The sequence below is a fragment of the Bufo bufo genome, chromosome 2 (genome assembly GCF_905171765.1).
Source record: "Bufo bufo chromosome 2, aBufBuf1.1, whole genome shotgun sequence".
NCBI classification, from domain to species: Eukaryota; Metazoa; Chordata; class Amphibia; order Anura; family Bufonidae; genus Bufo; species Bufo bufo.
Window position 1 is genome coordinate 787,893,333 of NC_053390.1, and position 20,604 is coordinate 787,913,936.

The 20,604-nt window shown below is 45.3% G+C and overlaps 1 protein-coding gene across 1 annotated transcript in view; it reads left to right on the top strand.

Moving 5' to 3' along the window:
• The window catches only part of POLN (DNA polymerase nu), a 139,165-nt gene that overhangs the window by 112,845 nt on the left and 5,716 nt on the right, over positions 1-20,604 (top strand). Inside the window, exons 18-21 of the mRNA XM_040419954.1 lie at positions 2,874-2,956; positions 6,937-7,065; positions 17,385-17,495; positions 17,899-17,977. Coding sequence (XP_040275888.1) covers positions 2,874-2,956; positions 6,937-7,065; positions 17,385-17,495; positions 17,899-17,977 — 402 coding nt within the window. The remainder of the gene's footprint in view (positions 1-2,873; positions 2,957-6,936; positions 7,066-17,384; positions 17,496-17,898; positions 17,978-20,604) is intronic.

Genomic DNA, 20,604 nt, shown 5'->3' on the forward strand with positions numbered 1-20,604 from the left:
CGTAAGGACTTCACATTTGAGAGATGATGAACACTGTCGAGAAATAGGACAAGCGTAGAGTATACAGCATCAAATATATATGCGTAATGAATCCCCAACAGAGTGCAATGATACACAAATACAAGACGGGAGACACATAAGGAGGAAGGGGGGGGGGGTAGGGACTGTTTCCTGATAAGCAATATAGTGGAAAAACGGTTCCTTTAAATACTGGCATCAACCCTGCTCAACCATGATTGGATTTCCCTGGAACCCCTGAACAAAATCCAAGGAGTCCTGATAAGTAGGGTTGAGCGAACCCGAACTGTAAAGTTCGGGTTCGTACTGAACTTTACGGTGTTTGGCACCCGAACATTTCAGTAAAAGTTCGGGTTCGGTGTTCGGGTAATATTAATATACCATTGGATTGGAGTTTTCTCCAATCCGATGGTATATTTTAACTTGAAGCGTCCCCATCTCCATGGGAACGCCTCTATGTTAGAATATACCATCGGATTTGAGTTAGATCGTGAAAACTCAGATCCGACAGTATATTCTAACACAGAGGCGTTCCCATAGTGATGGGGACGCTTCAAGTTAGAATATACTGAGAACTGTGGACATAACGGCCCCCTGCTGCCTGGCAGCACCTGATCTCTTACAGGGGGCTGTGATCCGCACAATTAACCCCTCAGGTGCCGCACCTGTAATGTGATTGTCCATATTGGCTCCTTTGCTGGCTTGATGCATTTTTCCATCACATTATATACTGCTCGTATCCAGGGGTTATGGTCACCGCTGCAGAGCAGATACAAGGTGGATGGGACAGTGCTGCTGCACATGCGTACCTATGTGTGCTTCCATGGTCCCGGCCATCAGAAAGGCTGACACTTTCTCCTATAGTGGGCTGGGTTGCAGGGTGGTCATAACCACTGGATACGAGCAGTTTTATAACGTGATGGAAAAATGCGCAGGGCAAGGGAGACAATTGGAGCACGAAATGCTCTGATTCTCATGTCAGAGGGGCTGAGTGGGGGAAGAAGGGGATATGTCCGTGTTCAGCTCTGAACCCAGACAACCCCTTTAAGGTCAGGACTCTAGCCATTCCTACCATGTTTTGTTACTTGTGTGTTTTCAGTCATTGTCACTCAGCGTATGTTCAGCTTTGGTCATGGACATCTGTTCTTACATTTTCCGTCATTGATCGCAGGGTATTCTGGCTCTGAGACAGCAAAGGGGGATTTTTGCTTCTTGGAAATTGGAGATTTATGTATATCTCCGTTTTCCATCTCTTCTATTCTTTTCCTAGCCTGTTGCCCTTGTTTCCCATACAACCTGATTATTCAGTGTATAATTACACCTCTTTCAGTCCTTCATATACCCCAGGAGCAACACACAACCCTCGCAGATACTTATATATAAAAATAGTTTACTGATGACATAGAGATGACAAAGCAATGGACATTATACATAAAGATACAGATAACACAATACATAGAGGACACCACCACACACAGCCACCTCCGTTCCTGCCCACCCTGGATGCTAAGCAAATGTGGCTAATAATGTGTATGTATATACAGTATATCCAGAGTCCACTAATATACAGTCCACTGGATCTACTCTTCTAACCAACTCACAACCAGTACCTGACCATTAGTACATGTACATATAGAGACTCATGCATAAACAGCATATATAATCTAACTGGTAATACAATTGCAGACTGCAAATATCTATATGTACACATATAAAGTCTACTGGGATATTATACTTTATATACATACCCACATAAGCACACATATAACTTAGCTTGCTCCTGAAATGCTGTTTATCCAAGGGTCTCCAGGAAGAGAAGCCCCAGCCCCACTCCCAACTTTCACCTATATGTTGCTGTGTCCCAGCCCCCCACCATAGACTCTTGGTCAAGAGGATGTTGTTCAACTGCTTTTACAATGTGCCCTTCCTGCCTTAGATATGCTAACAAGGGACACAATGCTACTGGCCATACTGAATGGGTGAATACCACTGGGTCCAATTATTAGGCATATTTGTGTGGTCATCAGGATGAGGTTCTGGCTGAAAGCCATATTTCCTGTAACACCCCACACAATAATGCTCCCTCCACTATGCTTCATAATTGTGATGAGATTTTGGTTTTAGTAAGTAATTTTCTTTTTCCTTTGGACCAAGGATGAGCGAATCTCTAACAAATCTAATTTTTTTGTGATTCATTTCAGCCTAATTAGGGAGGTAGAGGGAGAGCGATATTGTAAGTCGGTCAACATTCCTCTGGGTTTCTGGGGAAAATATATGAAAGTTAGCACATCTTACATCTGCTGGCATCATATTGGCTTATTTGAATATATTGCCCAGAAACCCAGAGGGCCATTGCCTGGCCCACAATATTTTGCACTCTCTCTCTGTCTCGTCCTAGAGTTTTTCCAGAAAAAATAGGTGATTAGCGGGTGTTATATGCCAATTTTCAGGGCAATTGGAGCAACTTTGGTTAAGTTAGAATCAATTCGGCTCCAAACTGAACTTTTTGAAAAATTTGGCAAACCTGAAACAAAACACATCTCAGAAGGTCTCTACTTGGGACATAGCAGCAGACAAATACAACACAAAGGAACTTGTTGTTGTCCAATGGAACTCCCTGTGTCATGCACTGACCCCTGGGGGTTAGCAGTAGGCATAACACAGTCTATTAGTTGTGCCTAGAGTGTTCCTTTAACAATTATCGCTGTCCTTTTTTTTTGTATTGGTTGCAGCATTTATTATCCTTTTTTTTTTTTCTTTGTAGTGTTAGCTCTATAGACGGTCTTGTCTGTAACATAATTTAGTGTCTCCTTTTTACCTTAATTGTGCATGCGCATTCATTTTTCTTTACACAGGAAAGATGTAGAATATGAAAACATAACCCAAACTGATCGAGAACAGGCAAAACGAGTAGTGTACTCTGTCATCTATGGAATAGGTACCTATATCTATCTCCTATCTATCAGTTATCACTGCTTGAGAAAGGTCCCATTGAGAGGACTAAAACATTGCTGCTATTTGGTGAATAAACACACTTTTTTGGGAAGTGCCATGGAGTTCGTTTTCTATCTCCTATCTATCTATCTATCTATCTATCTATCTATCTATCTATCTATCTATCTATCTATCTATCTATGTATCTATCTACAGTTGAAACCAGAAGTTTACATACACTATATAAAAAGACACATATGCTTGTTTTTCTCAATATCTAACATGAAATCAGAATAAACCCTTCCTGTTTTTGGTCAATTAGGATTACCATAATTATTATTATTTGCCAAATGCCAGAATAATGAGAGAGAGAATGTTTTAAGGCATTTTTATTACTTTCTGCAATGTCAAAAGTTTCCATACACTAAGATTACTATGCCTTTAAACAATTCTGGACTGCCCATATGATGATGTAATGTGTTTGGAAGCTTCTGTTAGGTTGGTGATTAGAGACACACCTGTGGATGTATTTCAATGCACACCTGAAACACACTGCTTCTTTGTGTAGCATCATGGGAAAGTCTAAAGAAATCAGCCAAGATATCAGGAAGAGAATTGTGGATTTGCACAAGTCTGGCTCAACCTTGAGTGCAATTTCAAGATACCTGAAGGTGCCTCGTTCATCTGTACAAACAATTATACGCAAGTACAAGCAAGATGGGAATGTCCAGCCATTATACCGCTCAGGAAGGAGAAGGGCTCTGTGTCCCAGAGATGAACGTGCTTTGGTCTGACATGTGGATATCAACCCAAGAGCAAAAGCAAAAGACCTTGTGAAGATGATGGCGGAAGCTGGTAAGATTGTGTCAATATCCACAGTGAAACGAGGACTGTATCAACATGGGCTAAAAGGCCACTCTGCCAGGAAGAAGCCATTACTCCAAAAGAAACATAAAAAAGACAGATTAATGTTTGCAAATGCACACAGGAACAAAGACCTACATTTAGAGACATGTCCTGTGGTCTGACAAAACTAAAATTGAACTTTTTGGCCATAATGACCATCGTTACGTTTGGAGGAAAAGGGGAGAAGCTTGGAAGCCTAAGAACACCATCCCAACTGTGAAACACGGGGTGGCAGCATCATGTTGTGGGGTTGTTTTGCTGCAGGAGGGACTGGTGCACTTCACAAAATAGATGGCATCAGGAGGAAAGAAGATTATGTGGAAATACTGAAGCAACATCTCAGGACATCAGCCAGGAAGTTGGGCGGAAATGGGTCTTCCAAATGGACAATGACCTGAAGCATACTGCCAAACTGGTTACAAAGTGGCTTAAGGATAACAAAGTCAATGTTCTGGAGTGGCCATCACAAAGCCCTGATCTCAATCCTATTGAAAATTTATGGGCAAAGCTGAAAAGGCAGGTGCGAGCAAGGCGACCAACAAACATGGCTCAGTTACACCAGTTTTGTCAGGAGGAATGGGCACAAATTCCGACCAACTATTTTGAGAAGCAGGTGGAAGGATATCCAAAATGTTTGACCCAAGTTATACAGTTTAAGGGCAATGGTACCAAATATTAATGAAATGTATGTAAACTTTTGACTTTGCAGAAAGTAATAAAAATGCCTTAAAACATTCTCTCTCTCTCTCATTATTCTGGCATTTGGCAAATAATAATAATTATGGTAATCCTAATTGACCAAAAACAGGAAAGGTTTTCTAGACATGCATATGTGTCTTTTTATATAGTGTATGTAAACTTCTGGTTTCAACTCTATCTATCTGTCTGTCTGTCTATCATCAAATTTCTATCTATCCATATCTCTTTATCTATCTATCTGTCTATGCTAGGGATGGCCAACCTTTGGCTCTCCGGCTGTTGTAAAACTGCAACTCCCACCATGCCCTGCTGTAGGCTGAAAGCTGTAGGCAGTCTGGGCATGCTGGGAGTTGTAGTTGGTCATCCCTGATCTATGCAATAGGTTCAGGGGCAGATTGGCCATAGACCCCACAGGGAAATTTCTCGGTGGGCCTATAGCCAGGGGGCTGCCCAAGCCCTGGCTGGGTACACAATGATCTGATGCTCAACAGCCGCAGTTGCCCTCCTGAACTCAACTGTATTACCATCCTCAGGACGGTGATACATTTAAATACTGTGGAGAGGGCGGCAGTATTTTGTGCTGCACTGTGTTATTTGGTTCTGCTGGGGCAGTACTTTGTGCTGCACAATGGTATTGCAGGCCCTGTCTACTTCTGTTGTCCCTGCCTACTTATGTTGCCCCGTCTTCTATCAATTTAGTACTACCTAACAACATGGGGCCACTTTTAGTTTTTTATTCCAGGGCCACTTTAAGTTCCCAATCTGCCCCTGAATAGGTTTTAAATTAAAAAAGTCCTACTGTTTTGTTTCTGCAGACCCTATGCAGAGATGGAGGAAATTTAGCAAAGCTTTTCTGACCCCTTTCTTTTTAATTAGGGCGTAGGCACAGTCACGCCCCAGAAAACTGACATAAATTACCATTGAAATTTTCAATCCCTGGTGCATGGACATACTGTGTGCACCTCTTAATACATTTGGCACATCTTAGGCTACTTTCACACTAGCGTTCGGGGCTCCGCTTGTGAGCTCCGTTTGAAGGGGCTCACAAGTGGCCCCAAACGGATCCGTTTAGTCCTAATGCATTCTGAGTGGACGCGGATCCGCTCAGAATGCATCAGTCTGGCAACGTTCAGCCTCCGCTCCCCTCAGCGTTCGGGTGTCCGCCTGGCCGTGCGGAGGCGAGCGGATCCGTCCAGACTTACAATGTAAGTCAATGGGGACGGATCCGTTTGAAGATGACACAATATGGCTCAATCTTCAAACGGATCCGTCCCCCATTGACTTTCAATGTAAAGTCTGGACGGATCCGTCTGAACTACTTTCACACTTAGAATTTTTTCTAAGCTATAATGCAGACGGATCCGTTCTGAACGGATCCAAACGTCTGCATTATAGGAGCGGATCCGTCTGTGCAGACACCAGACGGATCCGCTCTGAACGCTAGTGTGAAAGTAGCCTTACTCCACTGCAGCCCATATTTCTGGTGCAGTAATCATAATCGTTCTAGTAAGGTAACAAGTCTCTTTATTCCACCGTCCCAGGTGCACAAAAGGAAAGAGGTTGTTCTGCAGAACAGCAGAGGGCTTTTTCTTTCAGGTGGTTGTAGTTCGCTTTTTAGGCTCTCTGCTACTAATCCAGCGGAACAAACACCCAATCCTGCCCAACAGGCCGGCTGGTCGGGAGTCTTTATTCTGGCTCAGTGACCAATCAGAACTGTACCCATTTGCTCTCTATTATCTGCAATTACAATCAAACACCCCCTGAGAAACATCCATTTATTTTTACCAGCACTGTCAACATCTCTCACATGTACTCAAGACCTGCTGTCCCATGCAAACAGTATTCACACAGAATCTATGATTTGAAGCTACAAACACCCCTGCCAAATGCACAAAATATTTCACATTAAAGGGGTTGTTCACATCTGGGGACGGTTTCTACACCCTCCCTTCCAGCGTGGCCAGACCCGAGGTGGTAATTATACTTATCTGATCTCCGCCCCTGGGTTCCAGCTCCATCTCTGCCCTGCCTTCTCTGCAGGTCCTGGGGGTCAGTGATGGAACTGGAACCTAGCAGCGGGGATCAGGTAAGTATGATTACCACCATGGGTACAGCCATGCTGAAGCATCTGTAGAAAGGGTCCCCAGGGGGGAACAACCCTGTTAATCCTTTTCCCTTCATGAATCCACCCTAGATGGAAAGAAAGTGCAATGCAGTAGTCACTATCATCAACCTACAAGATTGGATGTATAATCTACATAGGAGCTGTAGAGACAAAACGGTAGTAAATTTTAATTACAGTAAGACCTATTCCAAAGATGCTTCTTTTGTCATTTTGTATGCATGGAGGGACAGCCTTTTATTGAGCCTATCTTACAGGAAAGGAACGTCTTGCAGAATGTCTGGGTACCACCCCAGCTGAAGCACATACATTTATGGAATGCTTTCTTCAGAAGTACAAAGTGTCTGACTTCACCCAGAAAGTTATAGAGCAGTGTCACAGTAAAGGTACTGTACAATACGTCTTGGATTTTCCACTCTTTTATGGTTTATGTGCAAGAGTTAGAGATTTTTCAATCTTCGAATCGCTAGGACAGGTGTAGACAAGCTCCCATCATGCACATTTGCTTGGCTGTTCTCTGAACTCCCACAGAAGTGAAAGGAGCATGCTGTGAATTGTAGTTTCACAACGGCTTGAGTGCCGAAGGTTGCTGACCCCTGCGCAAGGATATGGGTGGTGGTAGTCGTGTTATGCTGCTGTTCAAGGGAAAAAACATTGAAGGGGGCGCTGCAACCCTTTAATTCTCAGGATTATGGAGTTCCACTAATCAGACCCCAACAAGCATAGAGTGATGGCATATCCTAGTGAATGAATACGCCTTTGTCTTGTATGTCCAGTCAGCTCAATTCAGCTACGTGTAGGAGAGTGTATGCTTACATGGAAGTCAGATGTGGAATTCAAACAAAATCCCAGTTCACCCATTCTTTCTTAAAGGGGTTGTGCATGTAGTATATATTAATGAGCTATCCTCAGGATAGGTCATCAATATCTGATCGATGGGGATCTGACACCCGCAATTGCTCGGACGATTCTGGATTTATGAGGGAGGCACAAAAAATAGAAATGAGACTACAGGCCAGACATTATAATATTAATGACATAAAGAGGGCTACTAAAACAGTACTGTCTCTTGACAGACAGAATCTTGTATTTCCCAATACCCAGCTGACAGTTCATATCCATCAAAAAAACAAAAAAAGTAAAAAAATAAGAAAGGCTTTAGAAGCAGCTGGTAACCAGGATAAACCAATCACCTTTGTCACAGGTTATAGTGAAGAATATTTTCAGGTCTGCAAAATTATTAGAGGACATTTTCCTGTACTTAATGGTGATCAGGGATGGGATGGTATAGTGTCCTCTGGAGTTAGGTGCGTGGCACGCAGAGCACCCACATTGGGGCAGAAAATCAGCCCGAGCCTATTCTCTGAACACACGAAACCACAGCAGACTTGGTTATCCTATAATGGCAGCAATAGGTGCATTTGCTGTAGATATATGGAGACCAGCAAGAGTGTTATTTCAACAGCTAATGGAAAATCACACAAAATAAAACAGCTTATTAACTGCAATACAGAATTTGCGGTTTATGTTATAACATGCAAGGAATGTCGATTACAATATGTGGGTTGTACAACGAAACAGATTAAAGCAAGGATACGCAAACATTCATCTGACATTCCCTATTTTAGGACAATAAATATATCTGCCGCAAGTTCGCATTTTGCGATAGTTCATAAAGAAAGTGCTGCTGCTTTTTCTGTCCAGGGAATCAAAAGAGTATCACGCCCATCAGGGGTGGTGACCACAAATCCAAGCTTCTGAGTAGAGAAGCATTTTGGATGTTTAGTTTGGGGAGCTGTGCACCTAATGGTTTAAATAAAAAACATGATTTGGTTTTACAATACAAATAGCAAGTTTTTCATGCTTTTTACCATGTTTTCAAATATGTATGCACAAATTAGCTGGTTTTTTCCTCCTCCCTTCACTCAGGTGTCGGGAATAGGTAATCAGCATGGGGGTTGGGTCTTTTTGTTTTAAAAAGAAAAGGTTTTCATTTACACTTTGCTCTGTCATGAATAAGGTCTAAGATTTATTTTGTCCGAAACGCGTAGACTGTGGTGTCCATGTATGTCATTTTACCGCAACAAGAATAAAGAAAAAGTTTTTTATGGGAAGCTGGATTCATCCTTCTTTTTTCACATTGTCAAGCTGGGTCCGGGCTTTTATCCGTGCCTCCCAATACATATACAGGTGAGCGCTGCAGTTGTTTCTCTTCTCTATCCAATGTTTATCTATGTGCACAAATAGTTTTTTATGTAAACAGCACAAAATCATTCAAGTATGCACATTTTAAGGTTCAAATAGCACACAATGTTGAATACTGTATACTGTGGGGATTTGCTCTGGTAGTTAGGATAAGCGGATGCAGTACAGAGGAAAAGTACAAGTTCGTAATTCAAATGTCCGTGTTTATTCACACATAAGGTCAAACAAAAAACACTCTTTGCAAGGTTGGGGCTTGTTCACACCAAGTAGAAAGTTCGTGCATAGCAAAAAACATCACCTTGTCGGCGGTTCTGCCTCCAGCAGTGAAATCTCAGCTTTTCAGCCCAGCACAGGACTCAGTTCCCACACCAGCGATTGACAGAGCTCTTCTGTCAGAGAGAGGTAATCACTCCCAGCTGACACTGCTGGCTGGGTTTTTATAGGCCACTCAAGACCCGGCCTGGAACGTGGGGAGTAGTCACTTACCCAGCACTTTGACTACTCCCAGTATGAGCTGTCCCAGATCAGCTATACAGCCATACTAAAATAGCAAAGTGTCAATCAGCATTAGCTGCCGCTGACACCTGAAAATACCGTCTCTTACTTCACCTTCCGTCAATGACGGACCCTTGCGCCTTCCTACATACCCCCCCCCCTTGTTCAACCTGAGGGGGTGAACACTTGCCAGACAGTGTACCCAGGACAGGGCATCCGCATTTCCCTGTAAGCGGCCTGCCCTGTGTTCCACTGAGAACTTGAAGTTCTGTAATGACAAGAACCATCTGGTGACCCAAGGATTCCTCTCTTTGGCCTGGCTCTTCCACTTGAGAGGGGAGTGGTCGATCACCAGACGGAACTTTCTCCCCAACAGATAATAGCAAAGAGACTCAAGTGCCCATTTGATGGCTAGGCACTCTCTCTCCACTATACTGTACCTAGTCTCGGCTGGGGTGAGTTTGCGGCTCAGGAAAACAACGGGATGTTCCTCCCCATTGAGTTCCTGAGAGAGTACAGCTCCGAGGCCTACTTCAGAGGCATCGGTCTGTACCACAAACTCCCTCTTGAAGTCGGGCATCACCAAAACCGGTGACCTGCACAGGACCGACTTCAACTCGGAAAAAGCCTCTTCCGCCTGGTCATTCCAGCGGACCATCACGGACTTCCTTCCCTTCAAGAGCCCTGTCAACGGAGCCGCTAAAGTGGCAAAATGGAGAATGAACCTCATACAATAGCCCACCATTCCCAGGAACGACTTTACTTGCCTAGTGGTGACAGGTTGGGGCCAATTCCGAATCGCCTCTATTTTATTTACTTGGGGTTTGATAACTCCACGTCCAATGATGTACACCAGGTACTTAATCTCCTCTAACCCTATCGCGCATTTCTTTGGGTTCGCGGTCAGTCCAGCCTTTCTAAGGGAGTCCACTACAGCCTGCACTTTGGGTAGATGATTTTGGGAAGTCGGTACTGTGGATGACGATATCGTCCAGGTAAGCCGACGCATACCGACGATGTGGATGAAGTACAATGTCCATGAGTCATTGGAATGTGGCGGGGGCACCATGCAGACCAAAGGGTAACACTTTATACTGATACAGCCCCTCAGGGGTGACAAAGGCAGTTTTTTTCTTTGGCAGCCTCCGTTAAGGGCACCTGCCAGTAGCCCTTCGTGAGGTCCAAAACAGAAAAATATTGGGCTTATCCTAACCTCTTGATAAGCTCATCTACCCGGGGCATGGGATACGCATCGAACTTGGAGATTTAGTTTAGTTTTCGAAGACTCGGCCTGGAACGTCCCGTCTGGTTTGGGTATTAATACTATCAGACTGGCCCATTGATTTTTGGACTCCTCAATGACGTCTAGTTGCAGCATTAGCTGCACTTCCTCCGCGATGGCTCGTATGGTTTTAACTCGACTTTTGCCTGAGGCTCAGTGACAATGTCATGCTGGATTATGGAAGTGCATCCAGGGAGGTCCGAGAACACATCTGTGTTCTGACTAATGAACTCCCTGGCTTCCCGATCCTGGTTAGAGGATTGCCTGTCAGCAATTTTTACTTTGGCAACTGCTTCTCTTACATCAGACCGAGGAGCCTGAACCTTTTCTCCTACAAAACCTGGCCGCGGGCTGTCTTCAGTAGAGGACTCCCTATCTTTCCATGGTTTTAGTAAATTCACATGGTACACCTGCTCCGGCTTTCGCCGCCCCCGGCTGGTGTACCTTGTAATTTTTTCTTCTCCCACTTTCTCGAGTACCTCGTAGGGCTCCTGCCACCTAGCCAGGTACTTACTGTCTACGGTTGGTACCAGAACCAAAACCCGATCACCCGGGTTAAAGTTCCGGACCCGGCGGCAAGTCCTCAACATCTCCAACCAACACACTCAGCGGGGTTGTCTCCCCCTCTTCCACCGAAGTCGCGGTCACCCCTACTGCTGGCCCTTCTGCCTCGGGTTCCCAGGGTTCTGGCCTCCTGTTGAGCCAGGCCACTCTGCTGAAGTTACCCCTGACTCAGGGGCATCAACAACTCTCACAGACAGCCACAGGGCCGGGAAGCCTGGAAAGTCTCTCCCTATTATTAGTTCATAAGGTAAAGTGGTGGCAACGGCTACCTCGTGGGTCTACTTCCCGCCTCCCGTGGATAGAGACACCAGGGTGGTGGGATAGTCCTTTAAATCTCCATGTATGCACACGACCCCGATTTTTTGGCCAGTATACTCGACGGGCCGCACCAAGGTAGCTCTTACCAGGGACACCAGACTCCCTGAATCCAACAAAGCCACTTCCAGAGTGTCTCCCACTTCTACCTGGCACAGGTGGTTATTGTCTATAGTCTCTGGGATACCTGATGCACACAGCTTCCTGGCATACAATGAGTTGCGTTACCCATAGTTAGTCTCCATGGGTTCGCCCTGATGGGGACAGTCTGCCCTTACGTGTCCAGGCTCCTGACACCGCCAGCATACTATCGGAGCCGGGTCTACGTGGGGTACACCCCGGACGGGCTTGGTAGGCACAAGTCTCTGGGTCGGGGATGGAGATTGCTGGTGTTTGGCTGCCCCCCTCCCAAACGAACCCCCTTTCCAATTCCTGGTGGCCTCATAGCGTTCCACCAGGTCCACCATCTCAAGGGCATTACCAGGAGACACCTGGCCGATCCAGTGCTGAAGAGGGTACGGCAAAGCTCTCCAGAACACATCCGCCAACAGACGGTCCAACATAGCAGTGGGACTGAGCACGTCAGGTTGGAGCCATTTTTACAATAGGTGTAATAGGGTATAATACTGGGGGCTCAGCTGGGTTAAACTCCCACTGATGCACCCACTGGGCCCAGACTAATACATTCACCCCCAGTCTCGCCAGGATCTCACCTTTTACTGTCGGGTAATCAGCCGCTTGATCATCCGAAAATACACCTGCTGGGGTTCAGACGACCTCAGCCCATTGCTCCTGGTGTAGCTTCTCTCTCACGGCTGCCTTCTCGAAGATCACCAAATAGGTCTCGACATTGTCTGCGGGGGTCATCTTGGGGATCGCCGCACGGACCACTTTACGGGCATCGTGGACGCTCTGGGTTGCTCCTGCTGCTTGTAAAGCCATCACATGTTGTAACAGCAGCTGGTTTGTTTCTTGCTGTTGCTTATTGGCCTCCCGCTGTTGCAGGTTAGCTTCCACAAGGGCTTTCACGACAGCTACCATTTTGTCGAGGGACACGGGTTGTAATCTCGCTGGTTTGATGTAAGACATACAAAAATATTTCGGCCCACAGTACAGAGGCAAAGTAGAAGTTCATAATTCAAATGTCCGTGCTTATTCACACAGAAGGTCAAACAAAAAACACTCTTTGCAAGATTGGTGTTTGTTCACACCAAGTAGTAAGTTTGTACATAACAAAAAAACGTGACTTTGTCAGCGGTTCTGCCTCCAGCAGTCAAATTGCAGGCTTTAGGTGGCCTGCTCTCCCAATACACAGGTCTCAGCTTTTCAGCCCAGCACAAGGCTCAGTTCCCACACCAGCGATTGCCAGAGCTCTTCTGTCATAGAGAGGTAATCACTCCCAGCTGACACTGCTGGCTGGGTTTTTTATAGGCCAGTCAAGACCTGACCTGGAACGTGGGGAGTAGTCACCCACCCAGCACTTTGGCTACTCCCAGTAAGAGCCGTCCCGGATCAGCTATACAGCCATACTAAAATAGCAAAGTGTCAATCAGCATTAGCTGCCGCTGACACCTGAAAATACCGTCTCTTACTTCACCGAGGCCAGGAACCTCGGTGACACATACCTTCCGTCAACGACGGACCCTTGCGCCTTCCTACAATACATTAAGGCCTAATAAACAGAATCTTGATAGTTTCTGGGGAAGTTTAGTAAGTTTATTAATGCAATTTATTGGTAAAAGAGTGACAAATTGACTGGGACTTGGGTCAAAAGTAGGGACTGTACTTGGGAGGCATACACTTGTGTATGAATATTTTTTGATTGTAAGCATGTAAGAAGTGGAACGTTATGGATTAAATTTCATAAGACAGTGGTGCCCAACTATTTTTCGTCTGAGGGCCGCACTAGACATGGTATAAATTTAGCGGGCCAGAAGCTACTTTCACACTCGCGTCTTGTGCGGATCCGTCATGAAATGATCCGTTCAGATAATAAATTCGTCTGCATCCGTTCAGAACGGATCCATTTGTATTATCTTTAACATAGCCAAGACTGATCCATCTTGAACACCATTTAAAGTCAATGGAGGACGGATCAGTTTTCTATTGTGCCAGATTGTGTCAGTGAAAACAGATCCGTCCCCATTGACTTACATTGTGTGCCAGGACAGATCCGTTTAGCTCAGTTTCATCAGACGGACACCAAAACGCTGCAAGCAGCGTTTTGGTGTCCGTCTCCAAAGCGGAATGGAGACTGAACTGATGCATTCTGAGCGGATCCTTTTCCATTCAGAATGCATTAGAATGCAAACTGATCCGTTTTTGGACCGCTTGTGAGAGCCCTGAACGGATCCCCCAAACCGAAAGCCAAAACGCGAGTGTGAAAGTAGACTAACTTTGCCAGAAAGAAATGCAAAAACTGTGAGGGGGCACGTGTGAGCATTACAACTGTGAAGGGGCAAATATCTGGGCATTTTATTCTGTGAAGGGACACGTCTGGGCATTTTTACTGTAAAGGGGGCATATGTGAGCATTACTACTGTGAAGGGGGCACATCTGGGCATTACCTGTGTGAAGGGGGCACATCTGGGCATTACCCCTGTGAAGGGGGCACATCTGGGCATTACCCCTGTGAAGGGGGCACATCTGGGCATTACCACTGTGAAGGGGCACATCTGGGAATTACCCCTTTAACAGGGGCACATCTGGGCATTAGTACGGTGAAGGGGGCACATCTGGGCATTATCACTGTGAAGATTACTGTGAAGGTGGCACATCTCTGGGCATTATTACTGTGAAGGTGACACATCTCTGGGCATAGCAAGACTAGGGGGTAGTGGAATGCAGGAAACTCTCTTTAGAAATGCCTTGTGGTACAATATTATGAGTCCTCTCACTCGGGCACCAGACATACTGTAGTAATCACATATTAAGAAATAGGCTCAGGTCCAATCACTTCCACCACTTCCACCCTCGCCAGTCACATCCTCCATAGACCTCCTGCTCCCATCTGACTCATCCTCATGAGTGGCACACTGTTATGGGGGTATATACAAGTGGCACACTGTTATGGGGGTATATATGGGTGGCACACTGTTATGGAGTATATATGGGTGGCACACTGTTATGGGGGTATATACAAGTGGCACACTGTTATGGGGGTATAGACAAGTGGCACACTGTTATGGGGGTATATACAAGTGGCACACTGTTATGGGGGTATATACAAGTGGCACACTGTTATGGAGATATATATGGGTGGCACACTGTTATGGGGTATATATGGGTGGCACACTGTTATGGGGTATATATGGGTGGCACACTGTTATGGGGGTATATATGGGTGGCACACTGTTATGGGGTATATATGGGTGGCACACTGTTATGGGGGTATATATGGGTGGCACACTTATGGGGGTATATATTGGTGGCACACTGTTATGGGGATATATATTGGTGGCACACTGTTATGGGGTATATATAGGTGGCACACTGTTATGGGGTATATATAGGTGGCACACTGTTATGGGGGTATATATGGGTGGCACACTGTTATGGAGTATATATGGGTGGCACACTGTTATGGAGTATATATGGGTGGCACACTGTTATGGGGTATATATGGGTGGCACACTGTTATGGGGGTATATATGGGTGGCACACTGTTATGGGGTATATATGGGTGGCACACTGTTATGGGGGTATATATGGGTGGCACACTTATGGGGGTATATATTGGTGGCACACTGTTATGGGGATATATATTGGTGGCACACTGTTATGGCGTATATATAGGTGGCACACTGTTATGGGGTATATATAGGTGGCACACTGTTATGGGGGTATATATGGGTGGCACACTGTTATGGAGTATATATGGGTGGCACACTGTTATGGAGTATATATGGGTGGCACACTGTTATGGGGTATATATGGGTGGCACACTGTTATGGGGTATATATGGGTGGCACACTGTTATGGGGGTATATATGGGTGGCACACTGTTATGGGGTATATATGGGTGGCACACTGTTATGGGGGTATATATGGGTGGCACACTTATGGGGGTATATATTGGTGGCACACTGTTATGGGGATATATATTGGTGGCACACTGTTATGGGGTATATATAGGTGGCACACTGTTATGGGGTATATATAGGTGGCACACTGTTATGGGGGTATATATGGGTGGCACACTGTTATGGAGTATATATGGGTGGCACACTGTTATGGAGTATATATGGGTGGCACACTGTTATGGAGTATATATGGGTGGCACACTGTTATGGAGTATATATGGGTGGCACACTGTTATGGGGTATATATGGGTGGCACACTGTTATGGGGGTATATATGGGTGGCACACTGTTATGGGGGTATATATGGGTGGCACACTGTTATGGGGTATATATGGGTGGCACACTGTTATGGGGTATATATGGGTGGCACACTGTTTTGAAGGGTATATATGGGTGGCACACTGTTATGGGGTATATATGGGTGGCACACTGTTATGGGGGTATATGTGACTTCTTTTTGGGAACATTGGGAATAGTAAAGAGGAGTCATGTAAAACATGTGCCCTTAGTACACAGCGAATCTCTCCTCCTCTGGTGTTGTACTCTGTGTGTGTGTGTGGGGGGGCATGTATATTATTAGCTACAGCGGTGATTTGAGGGGTGCCGTGTCCCCCCACTCCGTCTATCTGATGTTCCTCCCCTATAGAGTGATGGCTGTGCAGATGACTGAGCAGCTCCCTGGACATGCGGCACAGGAACAGATTGAGGGGCAGAAGACTAATGATGCTGTGAGCACAATATTGCGGTGTGACTGTGCTATACAAATACCTGTCAGAGATGCACCGCTATTAAACCGACGTACACTGCTGGTAGTGGCACCCGCGCTCCATCCTGCCTGCTGTAGATAACAGTTCTCTCCGACGACGCGGGCAGCGCTTGATGGCGTTGGGACGTCATGTCATACAGCACACTGTGCGGACGACGTGCTGTCTGCCTGCCCCTGCCATGGGTAAACTTAAACGGACCCTGACCCTGTACCACACTAAAGGAGGACTCCTGGCTGTCCGTCCTGGCCTTGCGGCGGACGGAGGACCAGGAGTCTTAAAACCGGACTGTCTGGCCTAACTGCACGGGCCGCATGACACAGCTTTGCGGGCCGGATTTGGCCCGCAGACCGTAGGTTGGGCAACACTGGCCTAATGGAAAGCACAGAACTACATCATCATCATCATCATCATCATCAAAAAAAGAGAGCCAGGAATCACTGGAGATCTGGGCAGTCAGTTTCTCATTATTGGGGCATTTACTGCATGGTATAGTAAATCGTATTGTCATAAATATCTTATGACAGTGTTTTGACTGCTTAACCTGCTTCACTATGAGATCACAGCTGGCTTTGAGGGGACGGAAGCAGGGGAACTACTGAGGATGGCGGTCCACCACTGGCTGCAGGAGGTAGACCAAAATTGTGGCTGCAGGAGAAACAGCAGGGAGCGCTTCCAGAGAGGAAAATGTAATGTTCATAAAAACCTAACAATTTTTAAAGCATGTATATTGCAATACTACCTCGTTGCTCTATTCATTGCATAGCAATACTTTTCGTGGGATAACCCTTGTTGATATTCTCGATAATGGTCGTTGCTGTGGGGCCATGTTGTCACCTAGTTTTTTAAAAGGACACTTACATAAAAAAATGTATCCCATATTAATATATGAATATTCTGTGTACTTTTATTAGTGGTGATTTTAATATTCTTTGGTGCTGGTGGATTCAACCTATTACTAAAGCATAAAGCATTCGTGCTATTGTTCTGTTTTGTAGGATTTGTGATTTCACTTATGGGACGCAAAAGATCTCTACCTCATATCCATTCAAAGAACTATGGCCTAAGGGCCCAGGCAGAAAGGCAAGCAGTCAATTTTGTCATCCAAGGTAAATAATTGTATGTACAGGGGGTTAGGAGGCGTTTGATTGACAGGGCCAGTAGTGTAAACGCGATCACACCTGTCCCTGCCAGTCATTTCTCTTAGCAATGCGGGCACATAGGAACATGGGACCAACACAGATGTCTTCAGCTGCCAAGTGCACATGTAACAGGTCAGCCGGTGTCATAGGTGCAAAACTGCTGACAGATGCCCTTTAGCTGCAAGCAGAGATTATTAAAATGGTGATAAATCGAAACACAAATGTTTCATCATATAAAGTGTGTATGTCATTTGCAAATAAAACAGTTATAAATGGAAACCTGGGGGCAGCAGATTATGTGTAAAATCATTTCTGCATTTGGTTTCAGCTTTTCCTTCTGAATCATGTTCAGTATGATTTTATTTTCTAGGATCTGCTGCTGACTTGTGCAAACTGGCAATGATTCAAATTTCTGCGTCAGTCACATCGTCTTCTCACCTAACGGCGAGGTTAGTAGACGTTAATATAAATGCAAATCAGTTTCCCATATTTTACCTACGATTGTATTTCCAGTTAGCTACTGACATCTGTACATTCACACAATAAAGAGAGCAGTTCCAGGCGACCATTTTATGAGTGATAAATGAAGTGAACTCTTCATCCACTATTGAGGCAAAAATATATTTCCAGTATATCACGTTCTTGTGTATGAAGATCGTTTACCCCGAATATAAAAAGTACCAGAAAATGACCTCCTCTTCTGTGAGGTCTACTCGCCAATTTCTCCATGATAAAACTTGAGTGACGTTAAATAGAAACAACATAATAGCTGCCAAGTATTAAAGAGATCTCTTATTTAAGGAATTAGGATAAGGAATACCAGAATGGCGGGGGTCAGACTGCTAGACTCCCCAAGAACAGAAACCCCGCTCGACTATACTAATGAAACCACAGGTCAAGCTCACACCCTGCCTTCATTCTCTACGTATTGATCCATTAGTTATCCCCTAACTTGTGGATACTGAATATGCAACGTTTCCTATAAAGATGTATTCCTTCTACAAAGTTTTTCCCTATCATAACTATTAGATTGGTGGCGGTCCGACTGCTGGCACCCTTACAATCTTGAGAAGGTACAGGGCCCCCCAAATAAATGGAGGGACGGGTCAAATAGAGAGGAAGGGAGTGGGGACATGCCACTCCATTCATTTTGGGGGGGCCACGATGTACAGGTCCCCAGTTATCATGATCAGTTGGGATCCCAAAGGTCAGACCCCCGCTAATCTAATAGTTTTCTCCTGTCCTGTGAATAGGGGATAACTTGATATAACTGGACTTCCCCTTTAAGATGTACAACTTTTGCCCAGTAATAACTAATTTTATAATAGGCCTCCAGCTTTTATGACAACCCCTTTTATGCTGGGTGTTGCTTCCCACTTTCTGGTCACCTAGATGCTGCCGTTGCTATTGACTGTGATACAGTACCTAAGTGGTTAAATGGCCAGGATCTGAGTTGGCTATACGAACACAACAATTATCACTAATGTGCAGATAAATAGACTTTTAATGACAGAAGAGGATGACTCACAAATTAATTTTTACTAGGGGTTATTTCAGGGAAAATACTGATAAATGCATGCTTACTAGCAAAATGCTGCTTTTAGGCAACTTAGATAAAAGGGTTAATGTAGGGGTGTAGCTATAGGGGATGCACACAGGGAATGTCGGCTGATGGTCGTGCTACATAAGAAGACACCAATATTATAAATAGGATGTGGTAGGTGGAGGACCCTGTTAGACATTTTGCACTGGGGACGAGAATCTCAGAATAAGGTAGAAGACCTGTGAAATACAGCACGAGAGCCATCCGTACATTACATGCCCTCAGTTCAGATGATTTTCATGATGACTGGAGGGTTAATCATGGATGCTTGAAAACTATGTCTACAAGTGACTGTTTTCAGCACACATCTGTGCATTACACGGACAGCTCATTGATTTCAACTGTGTAATGCTTTATTTTTCCTGTGGGGGTGCTGCAGTACTCCACAGATTATAGGTGATTGCTGGGGGACCCTACAGCAGAAAGTTATGTCCAGTAGACCCTCCTACAAATTCTTTGTCCAAAGCGGAGAACCCTCTGGAGCTGCAGACATTAGGACTAGTGTTCCTATAAAAAAAAGCTGTCAGAATCTATCTGCAAATGAGTTAAATTATTCTAAGTTTCCAAATAAGTGGGACGTTTATGCCACATTGATGCACTCGCATGATAGTTACATGACAGGGGTATTGGTTATCTGCCGCTCGACCCCCAACACTCCTTTTTGCTCCCAAAAACCTGAAACTAACTCCACCCATCTCTCAACTCAACCTGACCCCAAAATGACACACAGACACCGATCTTGGAATAAATCGGCCACAGCAGCCGTCTTTTATTAACAAATAAACATAACCATTTGTAAATAACAATTCCCCCCCCCCGAGGGGAGGTCCTTGAAGCCCCCAAATAACTGCAAGAAACCCCACTGAATGAGCCATCTTGCTTCCAGCCGTTGCCCTCCAGCTCAGAAGCACCACTGAATGGCCCCTTTAAAAACCGTCACCACTGGGAGTCCAGCCCTCACCATGGAGCCCTCCCAGCATCCTCCTCTGTGAATATGACCAACTTCAAGGACCTCCCCCCGCCACAGCCACCGTGACACTTACACAACCCTGCCTACCTTCAGTACACTAAGACTCATACCCCTAAACCTACAACCAAAATACAAGGGGAGGGTGGGCGGGAGTTTTCTTCAGATATCTTAACAAAATGGCCTCTGTCTTCCTTCCTGCTCCCCTATTTAACCCCTTGACCACACCCCTGCCCTGAGACCACCCAATCCCCCTTTACCTAGCTCCATCCACCCAACTCCCCTAACCCCACCTATCCCACTACCAGGGGGTCTCCCTAAACCAAACCCCTGTCATGATGCCCTCCCCTAAGGCTACGCCCTTCAGTCCGGCCATAACTTGACAGGGGTATTGGTTATCTGCCGCTCGACCCCCAACACTCCTTTTTGCTCCCAAAAACCTGAAACTAACTCCACCCATCTCTCAACTCAACCTGACCCCAAAATGACACACAGACACCGATCTT